This window comes from Fundulus heteroclitus, chromosome 12 (genome assembly GCF_011125445.2).
Source record: "Fundulus heteroclitus isolate FHET01 chromosome 12, MU-UCD_Fhet_4.1, whole genome shotgun sequence".
NCBI classification, from domain to species: Eukaryota; Metazoa; Chordata; class Actinopteri; order Cyprinodontiformes; family Fundulidae; genus Fundulus; species Fundulus heteroclitus.
The window spans coordinates 26,451,412-26,469,588 of NC_046372.1; the positions used below are offsets into that span (position 1 = coordinate 26,451,412).

General features: G+C 41.1%; 1 protein-coding gene across 2 annotated transcripts in view; it reads right to left on the reverse strand.

The window, feature by feature from the left end:
• Positions 1 to 6,695: 6,695 nt before the first annotated feature.
• Positions 6,696 to 18,177, reverse strand: part of mapk1 (mitogen-activated protein kinase 1) — a 40,871-nt gene continuing 29,389 nt past the window's right edge. Inside the window, exons 3-9 of one of the 2 annotated variants that reach the window (XM_012865311.3) lie at positions 15,272 to 15,461; positions 13,239 to 13,355; positions 12,706 to 12,820; positions 10,262 to 10,393; positions 9,681 to 9,790; positions 9,468 to 9,596; positions 6,696 to 7,633 (exon numbers count right to left, since the gene is read on the reverse strand). In XM_012865311.3, coding sequence (XP_012720765.1) covers positions 9,480 to 9,596; positions 9,681 to 9,790; positions 10,262 to 10,393; positions 12,706 to 12,820; positions 13,239 to 13,355; positions 15,272 to 15,461 — 781 coding nt within the window. In that variant the 3' untranslated portion in view covers positions 6,696 to 7,633; positions 9,468 to 9,479. Of the gene's footprint in view, positions 7,634 to 9,457; positions 9,597 to 9,680; positions 9,791 to 10,261; positions 10,394 to 12,705; positions 12,821 to 13,238; positions 13,356 to 15,271; positions 15,462 to 18,177 lie in introns of both variants that reach the window. The other variant, XM_021317940.2, reaches the window with a different exon arrangement.

Genomic DNA, 18,177 nt, shown 5'->3' on the forward strand with positions numbered 1-18,177 from the left:
TTCACAACAGCATTGTTAACCATTTTTATCCGTCTTTTCGATACTCTCCATAACGGTTTTAGTGGTATTACCCCCAAACTTCTACACAGTCCTCCAGATATGGTACAATGGCGATGGAATACAGTAGTTGGAGGGATTTGTGATATTTCCTCAGCTAGAAACGTCTTTAGTATATTTTGTTGACTATTTTGTTTATTAAAGTATAATTAAATCATAATAATTATATGGATGTTTATTTTGAATAAACTGCATATTTAATAGTTTTCCTTAAAAGAAGCAGTCTTTTAAAAACCCGAGCAGAGCAAAATTACATGAAAATGATAGTAATTCGGCCTGTCTTTATTAAATACACCCTTTGAAAAAAAAGGTTTACCATGAGTCTCAAAGGATGACGTTTTGCTGCTACTATTTCCACCAAAACAACGTCTTTCTCTTTAAAAAACTGTTAGTTCCCACCCAGGGAGCGTTCCGTGAAGGCGGCAGGAGCAGCACAGTAGCCCAGTTACACAGATCCAGCCACAAATAGCGTCCAATGAAAACGAAGAACACCTTCCAGCCGACCAATCCGTTGCCGGAGTGGGTGGGGCAAGCTAAATGCGACCAATCAGCGCGAGGGCAGGCTGTTTTTTGCGCGCGTCCGCGGACGAATGTTTCTTTTTTTTTTTCTTTTTTTTTTGGCACCGCGCGCAGCCACCTGACGCGTGCCAAATGTAAACGTAACTGTTGGGAGCGCATGCGTGGCCGCATTGCAAGCACGTGGTGGAGCCAGAACAAGTAAACAAACTCGCGGGTAATCAATAGGATTGATTGGTTTGTTTTCTCTTCTACGTTAACGTCACTGTTCGTCTGTACTTCATCTTTAATTAAAGATAATTAACTAAAACATAAAGGCGTGATAATGTGCTTATCTTTTAGCAGAATAAATGTAAATGCATATAATTTTCACTCATGAAAAGCAAAGTAACTGTAACATTACAAATGTAGAATTTTGAACCTGTTTTGTAAAATTAAAGATAAAACATCTTCCCTCTGTGGTGCAGCCTGTGACGCTCAAGCAAACTACATTTAAATTTTATGAATCAAACCTTATGTAATTGCTCATGAGGCGCAGGACAAGACCGCAGAGGGATTTTAACCTGTACCGCAGCGACCCCTAGCGGACACGATGGTAACAGACTGCAAATTACATAATCCAGTGCAGTCATAGCAGCAGCTCCAATCCGGGTTTATGATGCTTTATTTTAAGGGAACAGTTTTATTAAGGAACACTTTTTTTCTCCAAATTTGTAATAAACAATAGAGGTCTTAAAATAATTTTAATCTGCAGAAGCAATATTTGTGGGGGCAGGGTTAACTCATTTTGTACATGTTATCTTCAAGGACGAGTGTAATTTATGCAAATATGGAATCTGTGCAATATTAAATCTGTCTTTAGAAATAAATCATCACAACCTTTTCCTCTCTAGTAACCCACGGGGTTTAAATGTTGCATCGCTTGTGTTTTAGTGGAAGAGAGGCTTCTGTCTCAGAGCAAGAGTAAATCCTAAAAGTACAGTGCATAATTTAAAAAATAAAGTATAAATGTGAAATTAAAGGTTTATCTGACACCTGCATTTTTCTAAATATTGATGCAAATATTCACTTGAACAAACAGCAGAAGGATTGGTCCTTTGGGGGCACGCAGACAGTGGTGGGAGTAGGAATGACTGGGATCACAGAGGAGCAACTACAGGGGACGTGGGTGGTGGCAGTTGCTGAAGCATCTGACAGTGCAGAGTTGCCAGCTTTAAAGGGAAATGCATTTTGATCAATGATATTTTGTCATAAAAAAAATTATGAACAGGCCCAGTCAGTGTTTAGTGGTTTAACTTGGAGAGATTAAACAAGGCCAGGCAAGTTTATATAAAAAAACAAAACAATTCAAGGTACTTAACCTTATGAAAGCGTAAGTAATCATATTAAAAAGGTAATTGGAGTGACGTCATAAAAAAAAAAAAAAAACAGAATTCAATGTTTCAGTTCATAGTTAAATTAGATCAGTCACAGGGAGATCTAAACAAACGTGTTTTTAATCTTGATATAAAGGAACTCAGGCTTTCAGCACTTTTACAGTTTTCTGGGAGTTTGTTCCAGATCAGTGGAGCATAGGAACTAAATGCTGCTTCTCCATGTCTGGTTCTGGTTCTGGTTCTGCAGAGCAGGCTGGAGCCAGAAGACCTGAGTGGTCTGGAGGGTTGATGCCCTGATAACAAGTCTGTGATGGATTTAGGTGCTAATTCAGGGATTTATAGACTAACAGAAGGATTTTGAAGTCATTTAAAATCCACCATTCCTCCCTCCACGTTTTCTCTACCGGCTTCATGACAGGAATCGGGCTCCAAAAAGTTCATATTGTTGTCGGCCAACCATCTCTTCACTTTAGCCGTTTTTAGGTCTTTGTCAAGTTCAAACAGCCAATATTCTCCAGGACCAGGTTTCTACGCAGACCATCAGATGTTAATACTCACATTTTTTTCCTTGTGTGTCTCGTCTGGCAGCGTAGCAATAAGAATTGTCTTAATGCCAAATAAAGCTCAACAGATTTTACTTTCACAAGTGGAAAATTACTGTTTTCACCATAGTGCTCCGCTTGATTTCTATATGCAAGAAGGTTTATTAGATTTTATGCTGGGACCAACGACACAAACAGGAAGGTAATAAAAAAGGAGAGAAACGGATGAGAGAAAATGCTAAAAGGGAGAAAAGGTGAAAAGAGGAAAGTGAGAGCAATATAACATCCTCAGAGTCTTTTCTTGATTGGCTGAAAAAAAGAAACTCAAATCATAATGTTCCCACAACCATTAATGGGAATAAACACCTCAATAGGCCTGATTATTTTTGCTTAATTTTAGACAAGTCTCTTTCTCTCTCTGCCTTCCTTGTTCTGCATCCATCAAATCCAGCAGAATGTTGCTTCTTCCTTGAGATTTTTTCCACCAGCAAGTCCCCCAATTCTTCTGGAGGTGATCCACTGGAACTTGAAGACATTTAGAAACAACTTTGTGGGCCTTTCCCAGAATTGTGAGCAGCCAGATTTTTTTTTTTTTTTAGCCATGAAGCATCACATACCAGCTGCTGAAAGTGGCAGCTCACCTGTGTAGTGGATGGAAACAGCTGTTCTCTATGGATCAGAGTCATTGGGAAGCTTTAACCCGGCCAGCCAGATTATAACGTGTAGCACTCTCCGTTCTGCACGTTATCATCTGGGACGGCTCCCATTTGGGGAAAGGAGGGACATTCAGGAGAACTCTGAGCTGATTGGGGGAAGCAACACATAGCGCCCGCCTACCAAAGGCTGGTTCTAGCCAATCACGGTATGAAATGAAAGCAAAAGGAGCAGACGCCATGAGAAACCGCAACAATTTAGGCTGATCAAGGCACTTCCTGCTGTTCTGGATTCTGACGAACCAGATGTGAAAGCAGCAGCTACACATCTGTCCTCCTGCACCGCCACGTTTGTGTTGGATCAGCTGTGGGCTCGTCTGCTCTGCTTTCATCACAGCTGGTATGTCCCGCCTTAAACCATAATGCTGCAACGTGATTGGCCCAAATCGTTTTTTGGTTCGGGTCTGAACGATCGAGACTGGAGAGTGACAAGATGGATTCTCGTGTGTTGCGAACGCACAAATACCGCGAGAATTTAGCTTGAATGCAAGGTTGGGGAAGCTTAAGAGCAACACAGGGGAACAGTATAATATATATATTTATATATATAAATAACTGAAAAAAGACCAGATGCTCCCCAAAGTCCTTTAAAATGTAGGGACGGATTTCTAAGCTAACCTATCATGAATGAAGACTCAGACAAGCTAATGAAGGTATAGTATTTTTAATGAACGTCTATTGAAATGTCATGGCAAAGTTGCAAAAAGACCCCAAAAAAAAGTTTATTTTTTTTTCCTCATAAGAAGCAGGTCAGTCTGTAAATAATAGCAAATGCTTCGTTCAAGTCAAATCCTTCACACGACAGCGAAATAAAACTGACCAATCAATTCCAAACGATTTAATGGCAGCTTAAACAAACCCTTAAAATACAACCAATGGTTCTCTTTTTTTTTTAGTTTTTCTTTTCTCTCTTTTTTTTTTAAACTACACAATTAAAGATTTATACTGATCAAAACATACAGAGTGAAGTAGTTCCACTGGAGACAACTCAAACAAGATTAGTGTCTGATAGAAACAACATTAATTTTACAATAAAAATATCTGCACAAAAACATCCCAAAAGAAAAAAAAAATGTATTTAAAAAGGAAAATAAGGGTAACGCAAAAATATATTGAATTTTTTTTGTCTTTTATTACAGTCACATCACACAGCTGTTGCAACAGATCTCTTTAAAATGTACAGAAATGAAGGATAAGGTCGCCCCCACCCCCCACAGTTGATTGTGTTCATCTTTAAGAGCGTTTACTGCGATCACAACGGATTCCCCACTAAACAAAAGCTGCACATCAAAATCTTGGATATCGAGACTATCAAAAAAGGCACAAACAGACAAGGTTGCACAAAGAGCTCAGCTGAAGCTTTTTTTTTTTTATTTATTTTTTAAATTTGTCCTCTTTTTATACAACTAATCCCACGAAGGTTTCCAGTGCCCTTAAAAGTTCTCATCTACCCCCCCCCCCCTCCTGCTTCTCAAAGAAAAAGAAGAATCTATCTACAGGCATGTCAAGTCCTGGCAGGCACCTTGGATTACTAGTCCCATCCCAACTAGCGGAGAAGCAAGTGCATTTCATGAACGGAGACGGACGAGTGAGTGCAGCGAGCGCGAGGAGCAACGGTTACATCTGCAAGTGCAAAGGAACGACAAAGTGACAAACGACAGCGAAAAGCCACGCTGGGCCGTCGTGTCGTCCACCGTCCAGTTAAATCTGTGGATGGAACCAAAGCAATAGTTTTTATTTAGTTTTATTTTGTTTTTATTAAATGGGAGTGAAGCGGGAGATAAAAAAAAATGCCACCTTTAAGATTTAAAATTTGAATCGATTATAGTGGAAACAAAAAGGATATTTTGGATAAACGTGTCAGGTTGTGTTTTATTAATTGTTATATTTGATTTAAACTGATGTAAAGGAACATGATCATGTTGGACTCGATGTACATGTCTTTTTTAAAACCAGTACAGAAGCCCATTTATGCCACTTGTAACGCTTAAATCTAAATTTTGACTAATTATAGCGCCAGTAGTATCCGATCCCCCCCCCCCCCCCCCACCCACAGGAGCATAAATGGGCTCCCACACCTTCCTGAAGTCAGCCTCTGGTCGGTGACCTGCGGCGGTTCAACATCTAACGTGGCTGCTGTGATGTCAGCAGGGCGCCATGACATCACAGCTGGGTGTGGTCAGAGGTGCGGCTGACCAGTTATGGCTTGAGTGCGTCTGAGCGGCGCCTTCATGTCCTCTGGTGAAGATAAACGTTCACCGTTCTGTCGTTACAAGCCGAGGGAAACTTCCTGCGCTCTGCAGCTTAAAATGGGCCGAGCTCTTCGTCTGAGAATTTCTCCCATAATGCATTTTACTCCAACTTTAAACTAAACGGAGCAGCACGGCCGCGTTGGTTTTCTCTTTTTTCCCCAGACTGAGTTAATGTTTATAATAGAGAGAAATCTCCATGTTGGTCCAGTTTGAAGTTGAGGAGCCGGGAAGCAGAAAATTATCCGTCACGTCTGAGAGAATCAAAGCTGTGACGGCTCCTTTTTACCTTCCTCCTCCTCCTCCTCCTCCTCTTCCTCCTCCTCCTCAGGATTTACTCCCAGTCAGAGCAAAACTTCAAACATCCAACCTTTGGCTCCATAGTGTCTCACTTCTCAATAAGAGCAACTTGGAGATGCATTTAAAATCTAGATTATTTGGATTAGGACATTAAAAGGTGAATGTTTCCATAGATGCCCTGAAGTTTTGCAGAGATTCACTCGGCCTTCAGATGCTGCAGCGCTGCCCTATTCACCCCCCCCCCCCTCTTTAAAAAGCATTTTCTCACTTCTTTGAAATAAAAGTATTTAATCTAACAGTCTTCTTCAGATTGACATGAGAAGTTGTTGACCTGCGCTGCATTTCTGCACGTCTACGCTGGTCCACATTCTGCCAGCTGGTGTGAGAACTAAGACGTGAAATTTAAAGCAAAACCTTTTGTGAAATGAGGATTATCTACTGAGACCCTGTGCTTTGAGCACCCCCCCCCCCCCCAACGCGTTTCTTGGGGTGATTTGTTAAAGACGGAGCGTTTATCGTCATTGAACTGCGTCTGGGTGTGCAGACGGACTTGGACAGAGAGGAAAATCAAAATGCATATTAAAGTCTGCTTAACGGAGAGGCCTGACGGGGTCATGGGTCACGGTGACGGCAACCAGGGAGGGACAGAAAGCACCGAGTGTTGTGAAGCGAGATGATGAGCGGGGAAAGGAGCCGGAGCGCCGCCCCAGCGGACCCGGCCGGCTTGTGTGGCACTTTTAACGTTGCCGTCTTTGTATACGGAGCTTATAACAGTCATGCAAAGGGCACAGTATTATTCTAACGAGGCGAGAGAGGTCCACAAACACCAGAGAGGACAACCGAGAATAACGGGAGAACTGAGGGGGGGGGGGGGGGGGGGCACGGCGACCGGGTCTACACATCCCGCCCTCCCCCCGCAAAATATGAAAATATCATACAAACTTGTGTGAAATCAACTTTTCCTTTATTTCCTCGTGGCTAAGGCAGAAACTTCCAATGAACTCGTTCGGTACATATCTACATGTTTTAATGCCAATAAGAAAAAAAAGGGCCTTTTTTCCTGGGAAAACTCATCAGATTCACTTATCTTCACCCTAAACAATAAAACATCTTAAGACTCTTCAGGCTTCATATATATATATATATATATATTTATAGTTATATGAGGTCCTCATATCTGGGCCTTTTGTGTGAGTATGTTTGAGATTAAAATACAAGGTTTGATAAAATATACATCCTCATCAACACCAAGTGATGGCTTCAGGCCAGGATAGTCTGGCGAATTCTGTCATAATTGCATAAATCAGGTGAATTAATTAAATTTTTTTTCCATAATGAGAGAAAGAAAAAAAGACAGATCACTGCATCCTTTTGTAACAGTGCAACAAAAGGTATGAAAACTTGTTTTGTTTTAATGATTGATTTTTTTTTTTGGTGCAAAGAAGTTGCACCAAAAAACAAAAAAAACCCCAATAAACAAAACAAAAAAACAAATTTATCATAAAAAAAAAAGTTTTAAATCATAAGAGCCAAATGCCTTTTGAGACACGCACATAAACACAAAAAAAAGTTGTTTATCTTGGCTTCAAAAAACACAGTTTCCCCCCAAACCATAAGCTGTGACGTGTGACCCCCCCCCCCCCACCTCACCTCTCTGCTGAGAGACAGGATGACTGATTGATTCCTGACGCCGTTCCTGAGCAAAGTGGACTTGCCGAGAGAAAATAAGAGACCGGAGGAATCCAGGCGGTGCGAACATCAGGGGAGGAGAAATAAAAACAAAGCAAAACCCCAAAAATAACCCAAAAAAAACAAAATCACAGCAACAGAGTGGAGGCGGGGAGGAGCAGTGGCGACGCAGAACCCGTCCGCAGAATCTCCTGGAGGGACAAAAATCAAACAGTTGGGTTTAAATTTTAATTTACCGAACAGTAATGACGTTTTCAGACCATAAGGAGCATTAAATATTCTTTCCAACCGTGTAATATCTCTCCTCCACGTCTACAGCTCTCTATCGTCTGTCAGGAGGACAGAGTAGCTGGACTACACTGCCCTGTTTCTAACATCAGGCCAAAATAAACTTTTATATTTAATTAACTTACTAGGTTTATTGTTGCTAGCGCTACTCCAGGCTGCCTTACATGAATGCACTTCTAGTTTAGACATTACAGTCAGGCAGTCTGGTAGACAGCTCAGGGGTCCTCAGGTAGTGACACAGTGTACCGTAATGCTCCTAATATCCACTGAGCGGAGCGACTTCATTGCTAACCAAATCCGTATTTACACATTTTAACAGATTTATGAGCGCATTGTACCGCATAAAATCAGTCAGTAAACACAACTGTGATCATTTATAAGGCACACCATAAATTTTTGGGAAAATGTAAGGATTTTAAATGCACCTTATAGTCTGAAACATACAGTAATACATCTTCCTCTTTTTTTTGCTACGCTGTGAAATGCAGCTGAAGACACAATAATTTCATCCAGCAGGTCAAACACAAAGCAAACAGCAGAGGATAATTATTATAGGAAGAAGATGGCGCTGGGTGGAGCTCACTTTGAATCCATTCCCATCAGGCTTGGGGCTGGACTTTGACTAGGCCGTCGCAGCTATGGATGCGCGGTTATTGGATGGATTGTTTTTATTGTGAAAAGGAAAATTAAACACTTTCAGGAACAAAAAGGTGCAGCGGGTGCGCTGGGGTTTGTTTGCGCTTTAAGAAAACTACAAACAAAACTACAAATCACAAAAAAATAAGTAAATAAACAAAATAAAATAAAATCCTGGCAACATAATTTGCTAAACAGTTAAATTGATGAAGGAAAGAAAAATTATATTTCTTAAATATATATAAATATATATATATTTAAGACTAGGGCTGGGCGATATGGATTAAAAAATAAATCTCAGATTTTATCATACCAAATCCGATTAATCAAATTTTTCCTCCTTTTTGTTTCATAAAAAGAAATTAAAGAAATTATTTTAAAACCTTGCTTTTATGTCAAGTATTTCATCAGGGAGTTGACCTGAATTCAAAGTGCAACTAAAAACAAGCTGTGAAACATGCTTGTGAAACAAGATGGCAGCCGTGTCATTATAAACAATGAAAATATAACAAAACATTTGCTGCTAGTGGTATTACACATTGAGCTAAGAACAGGCTTCACTGCACTTATGAACTTCTAAGTAAAAAAAAAAAAAAAGTAAATAAGTAAATGAAGTACCTCGTATTATGGTAAAAAAAAAGTTTCCACTTAATATTTTGACAATACATTTGCCTAAACATATATTCAGCATCACATGCTGTTCTCTTCATGGAAACCCAATGAGTGTATTGACAAAATAAAATCCAGATTTTCCAAAAATGAAATCTTAAAGAACTGTAAATTCGAATTAATCGATTAAATCGATTTATCGCCCAGCCCTATTTAAGACCGAGGTTGATAACCTGGTTGTATTACTGACTCTTAAGGTCTAAAATTATGATTAAAATGTTTAAGAGCCTTTATGACTCAAAGTTTTCCACTTAAATAGATTTTAGCAGATTTTTAAGGACACTTTAAGGAAGGTTTGAAGTTTTAGGTGAGCCTTTGTCCAGAGTGGCTCTCAGTGGGTTAACCTGTGGGGCGGAGCCGACCTGTGCGTACCTGTGCGTACCTGTGCGTACCTGTGCGTACCCGTGCGTACCCGTGCGTACCTGTGCGTACCTGTGGGGGCCGTTAGGACCTGAAGCCGGGCTGGAAGCGAGCCGTTTCTTCAAAGATGAGCTCCTTCAGCGTCTCTTTGGGCAAGTCGTCCAGCTCCATGTCGAATTTGAACGGGGCCTCGGCCACGGGCTTCACGGCACAGACAGGAGACGGTTAGCTCACACCGACCGACAACCAGGTAACCATGGAAACAGGCGGGGGGGCGGGTCTCACCTCGTCTGTGGGGTCGTAGTACTGCTCCAGGTAGGGGTGGGCCAGCGCCTCCTCCACCTCGATCCTCTTGTGGGGGTTAAAGGTGAGCATCTTGTCCAGCAGGTCCAGAGCTGCGGCACAGCAACACGGATCAGAACCAGTACATGTGGGCCGACACTAGGGGGCGCCATCGCACCCTCCACACAGCAAAGCCTTTCTAACAGGATTTCACAGCGTTCTCTGATCTAGGCTGCTAACCTGCTCAGGAAGCCGATAAGACCAGAGGATTTTCCTCCTGATCAGCTGATCTGCGTATCTGGCAGGAAGAGCTTCAGTGAAAACTCGTCTGCATGACTTCAGACCGACGTATCGGCTGAAGGACCGCACCGACTACAACGTCAGGCTGTAAACAATCAGTTTCTGGCTAAACCCTTTTGTAGACAGTTTACTCTAAATCTTACATGGGACTCGCTTTAATTTGTTATCTTAAGGGCGTTTCCTCGCCGTCTGAGCGGGAGCTTTCTGCCTCGTTTATTCTCAGACCTTTCTGAGGAAGGAGGACGCGTTTCCTGAAAAGCTCGGCTATAAAAGTGTCCTCTGACCTTTTGGATCGGCGTTGGGGAAGAGGCGGTTCCAGGGCACTTTGCAGCGCACCGGCAGCGACAGCAGGTAGTTCCTGGCCTTGATGTTGATGATGCAGTTGAGATCTTCCTGGGAGGGAGAGCCCAGGATCCCTGAGGGAGGAGAATAAGTCAGGACCTGTTTCTAAAAGGTGGACCAATCACAAACTTCTCACTTATACAAGCAGCTTCCTAAGACAGAAACATGAAGACGCCACGCAGGCAGATGGGTGAAGCAATGTTTGGTCTAGCACCAAGACAAGAGTCTGACTTGAAGAGGGCAGCGTTGTCTGTGGAGGAGGAGCAGCTGCTGCTGGTGGCAGAGAAATCTCTGACAGACCTGAGACGCAGCAAAACGTACAACAGCAGCCCTCAGACCTCCGTGTGACGCTTTATTCTGTGTAGCAGGGCTGGACAATAGAGAAAAAAACTAATATATAAAATAGAAATCTTACTGATCGATATTCATGATCATCAAAGTGAAAACATATTTTTTAAGTGCAGCCCTGGACATTTTATGCCGTCTTTTAGCGACCTATTTTTAGAATAAAGAACGCTTGATCTATGAACTCTTTAAAGGGGGCGGAGCTTGGTTCCTGGGTCTGCGTTGTGATTGGTTGGGAGGATGTAATGACTGTAATATTAACCTATATGGCAAGAATGCAAAACAAATTAAAACTTTATCCTATTGAACTTTTTATTGACCCTTTTTTCTATCATAGATAAAAAGTCTATTTATAAATCTAGATCGTTATTGAATGATCGTTCAGCCCTACTCTGTAGACATAATTTTTTATAAATATTAGAGATTTGCAAATAGAATAACATAAAATCAAACCTCCTTTGTTTAAACCTAACTTAGTTTTATGTGTGATGTTTGAGAAAACGTCTTTCTCGGTCAAATGAAAACTGTACGCCAGCTCCTGACGGTGGATATTTCCTGGAGCCACAGAAACATTTCCTCACAGTGAACCTTGAGGAGATCACAGAAAATTTGTTTTGGTTCCTCAAAAGTCGGCTACACAACTGCAAATTAGCGCCGCCTGATATTAGAAACTCCTGTAGCTGATATTTGAGTCAGATCCAGGTTTTTCCTCTCCTCCTCATTTATTAAGAAGCTCTGAGCGCACACTGTGACTCTCAGCATCTACAGCAGGTATGAGCCTCCACTGCAGCAACGCAGCAGAGAAATCTGACTTCAGACCTGAAACATCCGAGCTTCTGGTACCACATAAACAGATTTAACAGGTAATGGATCGCTGCTCCAGAACAGGGTTTTCTGCATGTCTCAGTAAGTTAAATATCAGACTTATTAAACCCTTTAAGGTGAATTATGAATAACATTTTAGAACTACATTAACAATAGGGCTGGGTATCATCTAGGATGAGCCGATTCGATACGATTTTCGATACATAGCTCACGATACAATACGATTCTCGATATAGCTCACCTTGATTTGATTTGACTCCAATATCGATATTTATTACTTTCAAATGCTCAAAGTCATTTAATCAACAAAACCAGCCAAATATTATATTTATGTTCAATTTATTGAACACTGATATATTAACAGGAAAACAAAGTGCATTTGGTTCAATGCATTTAATGTATCACAGAAACCAAAAACGTGCCCAAACGTCTGATTTTAGGGATGAAGGTTAGGCTGCAATAGCGCCCCCTAGGTGTTGGGAGGTATATCGATATTGAAAGCCAGAATATCGGTTTTAAATCATTTAAAAAAAAAATCGATATTAATCTTTGTATCGATTTTTATGCACAGCTCTAATTAACAATATGAAAAATAATATTCTTCATGCATCCTAGTCCAGCTGGATTTGCCCTGCATGTGAATGCTTTCAGTAAAACATGGCTGATGTGTAACTTTCACATCTGAACCCAACACCCGGTACCCAGGAATCAATACCGGTACTTCACAGTACTTTTGTGTGTTTATGTAGTAATGTTAATGATGTTAATTTATTAATAAAATCTCACATTTTTTTCAATTTAACATGTATTTCTCAGTATATAAACTATGGATCTAAAAATGAACCTTGTGAAATAATTTATTAATTTTAATATACAGCACATAAAACACATATTTACCAAAACAACAGTTATCAGAGGCCCAGAGGGAACGAGGTTAATATGAGTTTAAAGCTGCGTGGGAATGAAATTCAGGGAATTGTTTTAGAGCAACAGTTTCATAGAAAAAAAAATATTAAAAAGGTTTTATCCTGGTTTTAAATCAGGGCGGGTTACGTTTGCAATGAGGGAACAGAGAGACTCTCCTCTGGGCTCAGAGAGGAGCAGCTTTTCCTGGCAGACACCGCTTCATCCTTTTCTGGAGAATAAGCTGACAAAGTCATCATAACCCTCCTCATAAGAGGTTTACATGTTTTACAAAGCAAGGCACCATATTTACCCAAAATGTGGTTGAGCTGATCCAGGTAGTGCTTCCCAGGGAAGATGGGCCTGTTTGACAGCATCTCAGCCAGGATGCAACCCACCGACCAGATGTCTATGGACTTGGTATAGCCCTGAAAGTGAACCCAAAACAGTTTTGATCATTAATACGGGGATTAAAGAATTAGATCTAAAAAGGAAAATGTCTAAGAATCCTCCTGCTAATCAAGAAAAATAGCTCAATTTGTTTGAATTAACCTTAGAACAAATGTTTTAAAGGTTTTCTTTGTAAGGGATGTTTTCAGAGCAGCTGAACTGAGGAAGCACTTTATTTCTCCATACTTCTACAACAGTGTTGAGAAATAAAGAGTGACCACAGACCAGGGTGACGTAACAGCCAGTGCACCGTCCACAGCTAAACCTGAATAAGCAGCTAAACCTGAATAAGCAGCATAAATGTGAACCTAAAAACTAAAACCACTACATGCTTTCTAAAGAACAAGGCCAATGCGCTGCCTCTCTGCGTGTAGAAGAAGAAAGGCAGAGCCTCACCTTGGAGTTGAGCATGATCTCTGGAGCTCTGTACCAACGCGTGGCGACATACTCTGTTAGGAAGCCAGTGTGGTCGTGGTCAGGGTCAGCCACACGGGCCAGACCAAAGTCACAGATCTGGAGAAAAACACAAATAAATGAGAATTAAAACAAACAAACAAAAGGAAACAAAACGGCAGCATATACAGCCATGTCTTGGTTCAGTTTAGAGGATTTTATTCATCTTTTTTTACGCAAACGGCTCCGTCTTTCATATCTTGGCTGGTAAATGAGCCGCGGCTCTTTTGTGTCTTATATCCAGACCAGAAGTTTACATACAGCCACTCTTTGGGTTATTTTCTGATGTAGAATCATAATTACAAATTTCTTACATATTTTTTTGTTTGAACAATTGGTTTCTTTTCTGCATTCTACCCTGTCAAATGTATACATACAGCTTTAGTTATGAACCATCTTGATATTTTAAGACCTTTAGCAAGTTGTGTTCCAAACACACGCTGTCAGGTTGGATATTTGATATTTCTTACCAGAATAGGTCAAATTAATCTACAACATGTGGGTTTCTAGCCAATGACCCACTTTAAAGGGGCCTTGTCATGTACTATGACCACACAGGTTGCATACAAAGGTTTCCCTGTTAAATTATCACACCCAACAAGCTGTGGTAATTGAATAATAACATTTGGGATTAATAAAACACGTTTTAATAAATTAAAAAGGGAAATTAAATGCTGTAACTCAGTTTTAATGATGAAGTTAAATGTTAGCTACTTTATCCATTGCAAACTTCATTTCGATTGGTTCACTGTTGCGCTGGAAGTTTCTACCATCTACACGTTGTTTGAAGGTGCCCATCATTTCAATCCTTTTCTTTAATCCAGCAGAAACTATTGTGACAATCTTGGAACCTGCAGTTTTTTTTTTATTTTTTTTTATTTTTTTTAGGAAAGACACCAACAGATTTTCCAGTTCCAGACTCATCTAAACCTACAAATTTCCTTCCAAACAGGTACGTATAAAAAAAAATCTGAATGTTGTGAAAAAGTTAAATATCTTGTCAGGAAATTCCAGTAGTTTTCATTTATGCCTGACAGAGTAGCATTTAGTGCTGCAATAACATTTCAGAAAACCGGACCAGCCTGCTGAATCAGTTTCACTTTCTCTGTGACGAACCATGAGGCCCTCAGTGGGCTGATCATTTTATCTACATGACGTGGCATAACCCCCCCCCCCCTCATTATCATTCTATATCAGGATGGATAAACAGCAGAAATTGGTTTCCCACTGGAGAACTGATTTGTTTTCTAAGTGTTTATTTATTTTTGGAGCGGTGTAATTGATGCCATCCAGTCGTCTAAACCAACAGATTGCATCATCCAGCAGCAGGACGGTAAAACGGGAACATTAAAGAGTTGTTAGATGGTATTAAGAAACAACTTTAGGTAAGAAAAAAAAAAAAATTGTGTGGTTTAGAAAAGACTTTCCTAACTTGCATAAAACTATAGTCATCATCCTTATCTCTTCACTTAATCTCTTAGACTTTACAAGTTCTTTGAGTTTAATAAAAACGAGTTCCATTAAGGAACTGTGTCATTCCACTGGCATTTATGGACATGGAGACAGGAAACTTCTAACTATGACCGTAGTTTTTTAGTTTATAAAACTTTGGCTCAGACTGGATTCTCCAACTAGCCGTTCTCCTTCAGATCTGAACCCTGAACCGTTTAAAGCAGCGGCTCCAGCCCATCGCAGACATTTCCTTAATTAAACACATCAGATTAAAATAAGTGGATCACAGAGGAGCTTCTGAAGAACGGATGGTTAAGCTTTTAAAGGTAATTCAGGTGTTTGTGCATCGACACAGTGACACAGGTGAACGCACGCAGGAAGGGGATTCCTGAGGACCGGCGTTTAGGGCAAAAAGCCGAGGGAAGCCTGTAATCTGCTTACTCAGCGATTACCTGCAAGTTGCATCAGACAAAAAGAAATCTGAGGGTTGGCGGTTTATGTGGTGAGAACACGTCAGACGTTACCTTGAGATCACAGGTGGTGTTGAGGAGAAGGTTGGAGGGCTTCAGGTCGCGGTGCAGGACGTTGGCAGAATGGATGTACTTGAGTCCTCGTAGGATCTGGTAGAGGAAGTAGCAGATGTGGTCGTTGCTCAGGTGTTGGGTCTTCAGGAGCTTGTAGAGATCCGTCTCCATGAGATCCTGGACGATGTATCTGCACCCATCAAGGTTAAAGGCCTTCTACGTTTTGGTTGTGGAAACTAGAAACCCGTGTTGGTGTCGGTGAGGCTGTGAAAAATACAGGTCAAGTCGTGCCGATACTGGAAATGGTAATTAAACCTGGTAGTTAAACCTTCACAAAAAGATGGTTGCTATTGGCACAAAATGCATTTAATAAACCAGCAATTGTGTTTTTGTGCAACAAATAAAAAATTTAAAAAAATCAGCTGGGCAAAAAGGAGGAAGCGCTGCTAACGAGTATTAAGCTGAGCAGCGTAGGTTTTCCTGGCACAAGGATAAAGATAATAAAGATAAGTAGAGGGCATTACCCAATGGCTGAGAAAACAAACTGCCTGCATCCTTTTTCTGACTCTCACTCTGAGAAAAGAGCCACAAGAAGAATTCATGAACTGGATTATTTAAATTTTGAACTTGACCAAATCTCTGCATCTTTGAGTGAAACTTTAGCTCAAACAGAGAAATCAGCTTTATTAACAGATCGACACATTTCGCCACTTGACCTTCGCCATCTGAAGCTAAAACATGAACAAAGTTGAAATCCTCACTTTTACCAGATCTTTGCCTCTAAAAGGTTTCTGGTAAAACCCGGTGCATCAGGAGGGACACAGCTGAGACCCGTTCAAAGCGTTTCCACCGCCCTGACTTTCTGAGATTTGGTTCTGCAGTTCGTGTCGGTATGAGGAAGTGGTTAGAGACTAGAAAAAGCTGCCAAGTCATCAGTTTTCAGCAATACCTTCTATGCTGTACCTTATGATTTCAAAGGGTTAAAACATCAGGTCTAAATTGTCTTAAACACCCGGGAGCGGTGGAACCTCAGTTTATGGAAAGTACGACGTATTGAACATATTCAGTATTCGTCGTATAGATGTTGTTAATTAATTCTAATCAGGATGCACAAATCAGTTTCACTGTAAGCAGGGACAGCCATAACTTCCCACCTCGCTCGAGCACAAAAAGACTTCTGGACAGGAGGAGACGGAGGAATGGATATAAGTTATAAGTTATAATAAATATAAGCTGGTTAAACTGCAGGAAAATCACCAAAGCGTCTGAGACGGGATGAGAAAGAGCCAGAAATATCTTCACTCCCACTTCTGTTCAGTTTGAGCTTCTAAACTCCAGAAAGTGTTTCCCAGTTTCCTCTTTTCAAAATAAATAAAATAAATAATTTTTTCCTCTTATTGTAAACGTGTTTTTATTGTAATGTTAGGTCTTGTTTTTATTTTATTTTGTAGTTCAGTTCCGTCACGGGCGAGCGAAGACGATTTATGAGCAATGCCTGCAGACGGCCGTCTATGCGACGATAAAAGGCGACCAATCAGAGCCGCTTCCAGCCGACAGGCAGCAGGGGAACCCATACTGGCAGCAAATTAACACAAAACTGTGACACACTGTGCTTTTAAACCTTTATATCAGAACCAGCATCTGTAGCATCATTAGCATCTCTACCTTGACTAATGGAGCATGGGTGCCTTAGCAGAAGCTCCTCATATCAGCAAAGCATCTAAATGTAATACCGCTGCTGAATGTTTTGGTACGATAAAATCCCCCAATGTTTGCCATCATTGCAACTTCAACGTTTTCTGTGAGCTTTAGCATATGAGAAATGTTATGCATGGATGCTGCAATGAAAACTCATCATTGTGCAGCCCTATAATAGCAAACATGTTTGGAGACGCCCCACCTGACCATCGCAATATGGCCGCCGTCACAGCTGCTCACTTCGTTACGCTTCCACGTTTTTTCCTGCCGTCAACTTCACGTTTCACCTCAAAATGCTAAAATGCTCTCCTGCTGCCAAACAATTAACACGAGGAGGAGATTTTCAATCAATTTATCTGTCAGTGGTCATAATCTAATGCCTCAACTGTTTCCAGCTGCTGTTAATATTATAAAACGCTCCCTGCCTTCAGTGAAGCTTCAGTTATCAGGGAAGTCCATTAAACGCGACTCACAGCTAACGAGCTGCTGGAGTACCGACCATAAACGCCTTTCTCTGATCTACGTCACACGTAGCGAGCTTCTCCCCAGAGGATGGAATAAAGGCGCAGCGCCGCTACACTGAACTTCAAATCTAAGGCCTTTCCTGCCCCCCCGATCGTTTCCCTCAAATTTATCGAAATTCCTCATTTCCACAGCGAAATCTCTGAGTACTGTCATCCCGCGATATTTTGGAGCGAGACTTGCTTCTCATTGGTCGACTGTTCTGTGACGCGTTGTAATTAAGCGCCGTCATTGGTGGAAACCTGATCGCACGCAAACCTTCAAAGAGACTTTTTCCTTTAACAACTTTTCTGAAGAAGGAAACGAGACGAATCACGACAAAACGCCAGTCGCTACATGAAGCTTAACGATCAGACGGAGATTTCTGCATTTTCTACGCGTCCTTGGCGGCGACCACCGCCCGTGAAGCTGAGGCGCCGATCGCCACTGGCAGACCTGGTCACACCTGATGGATACGACTGAGTTTCATAAGCAGAGCTGTAGTTTGTTAGGCTCGACCACATGAAGGTAAACTTTGTGCATTCACTTGGAAATGTTACAGTTTCTACCAGTATTTGTACATCTTGTCAGCAGTAAAGAACATTTCATTTGGCCTCAGGAGGAACTTGGTGTTGGATATCTTCTTATGCATCTTAGGTTAAACATTTAGAGCGGACTGAAAGCTTAAGCTTAACAGGAAATGGCCT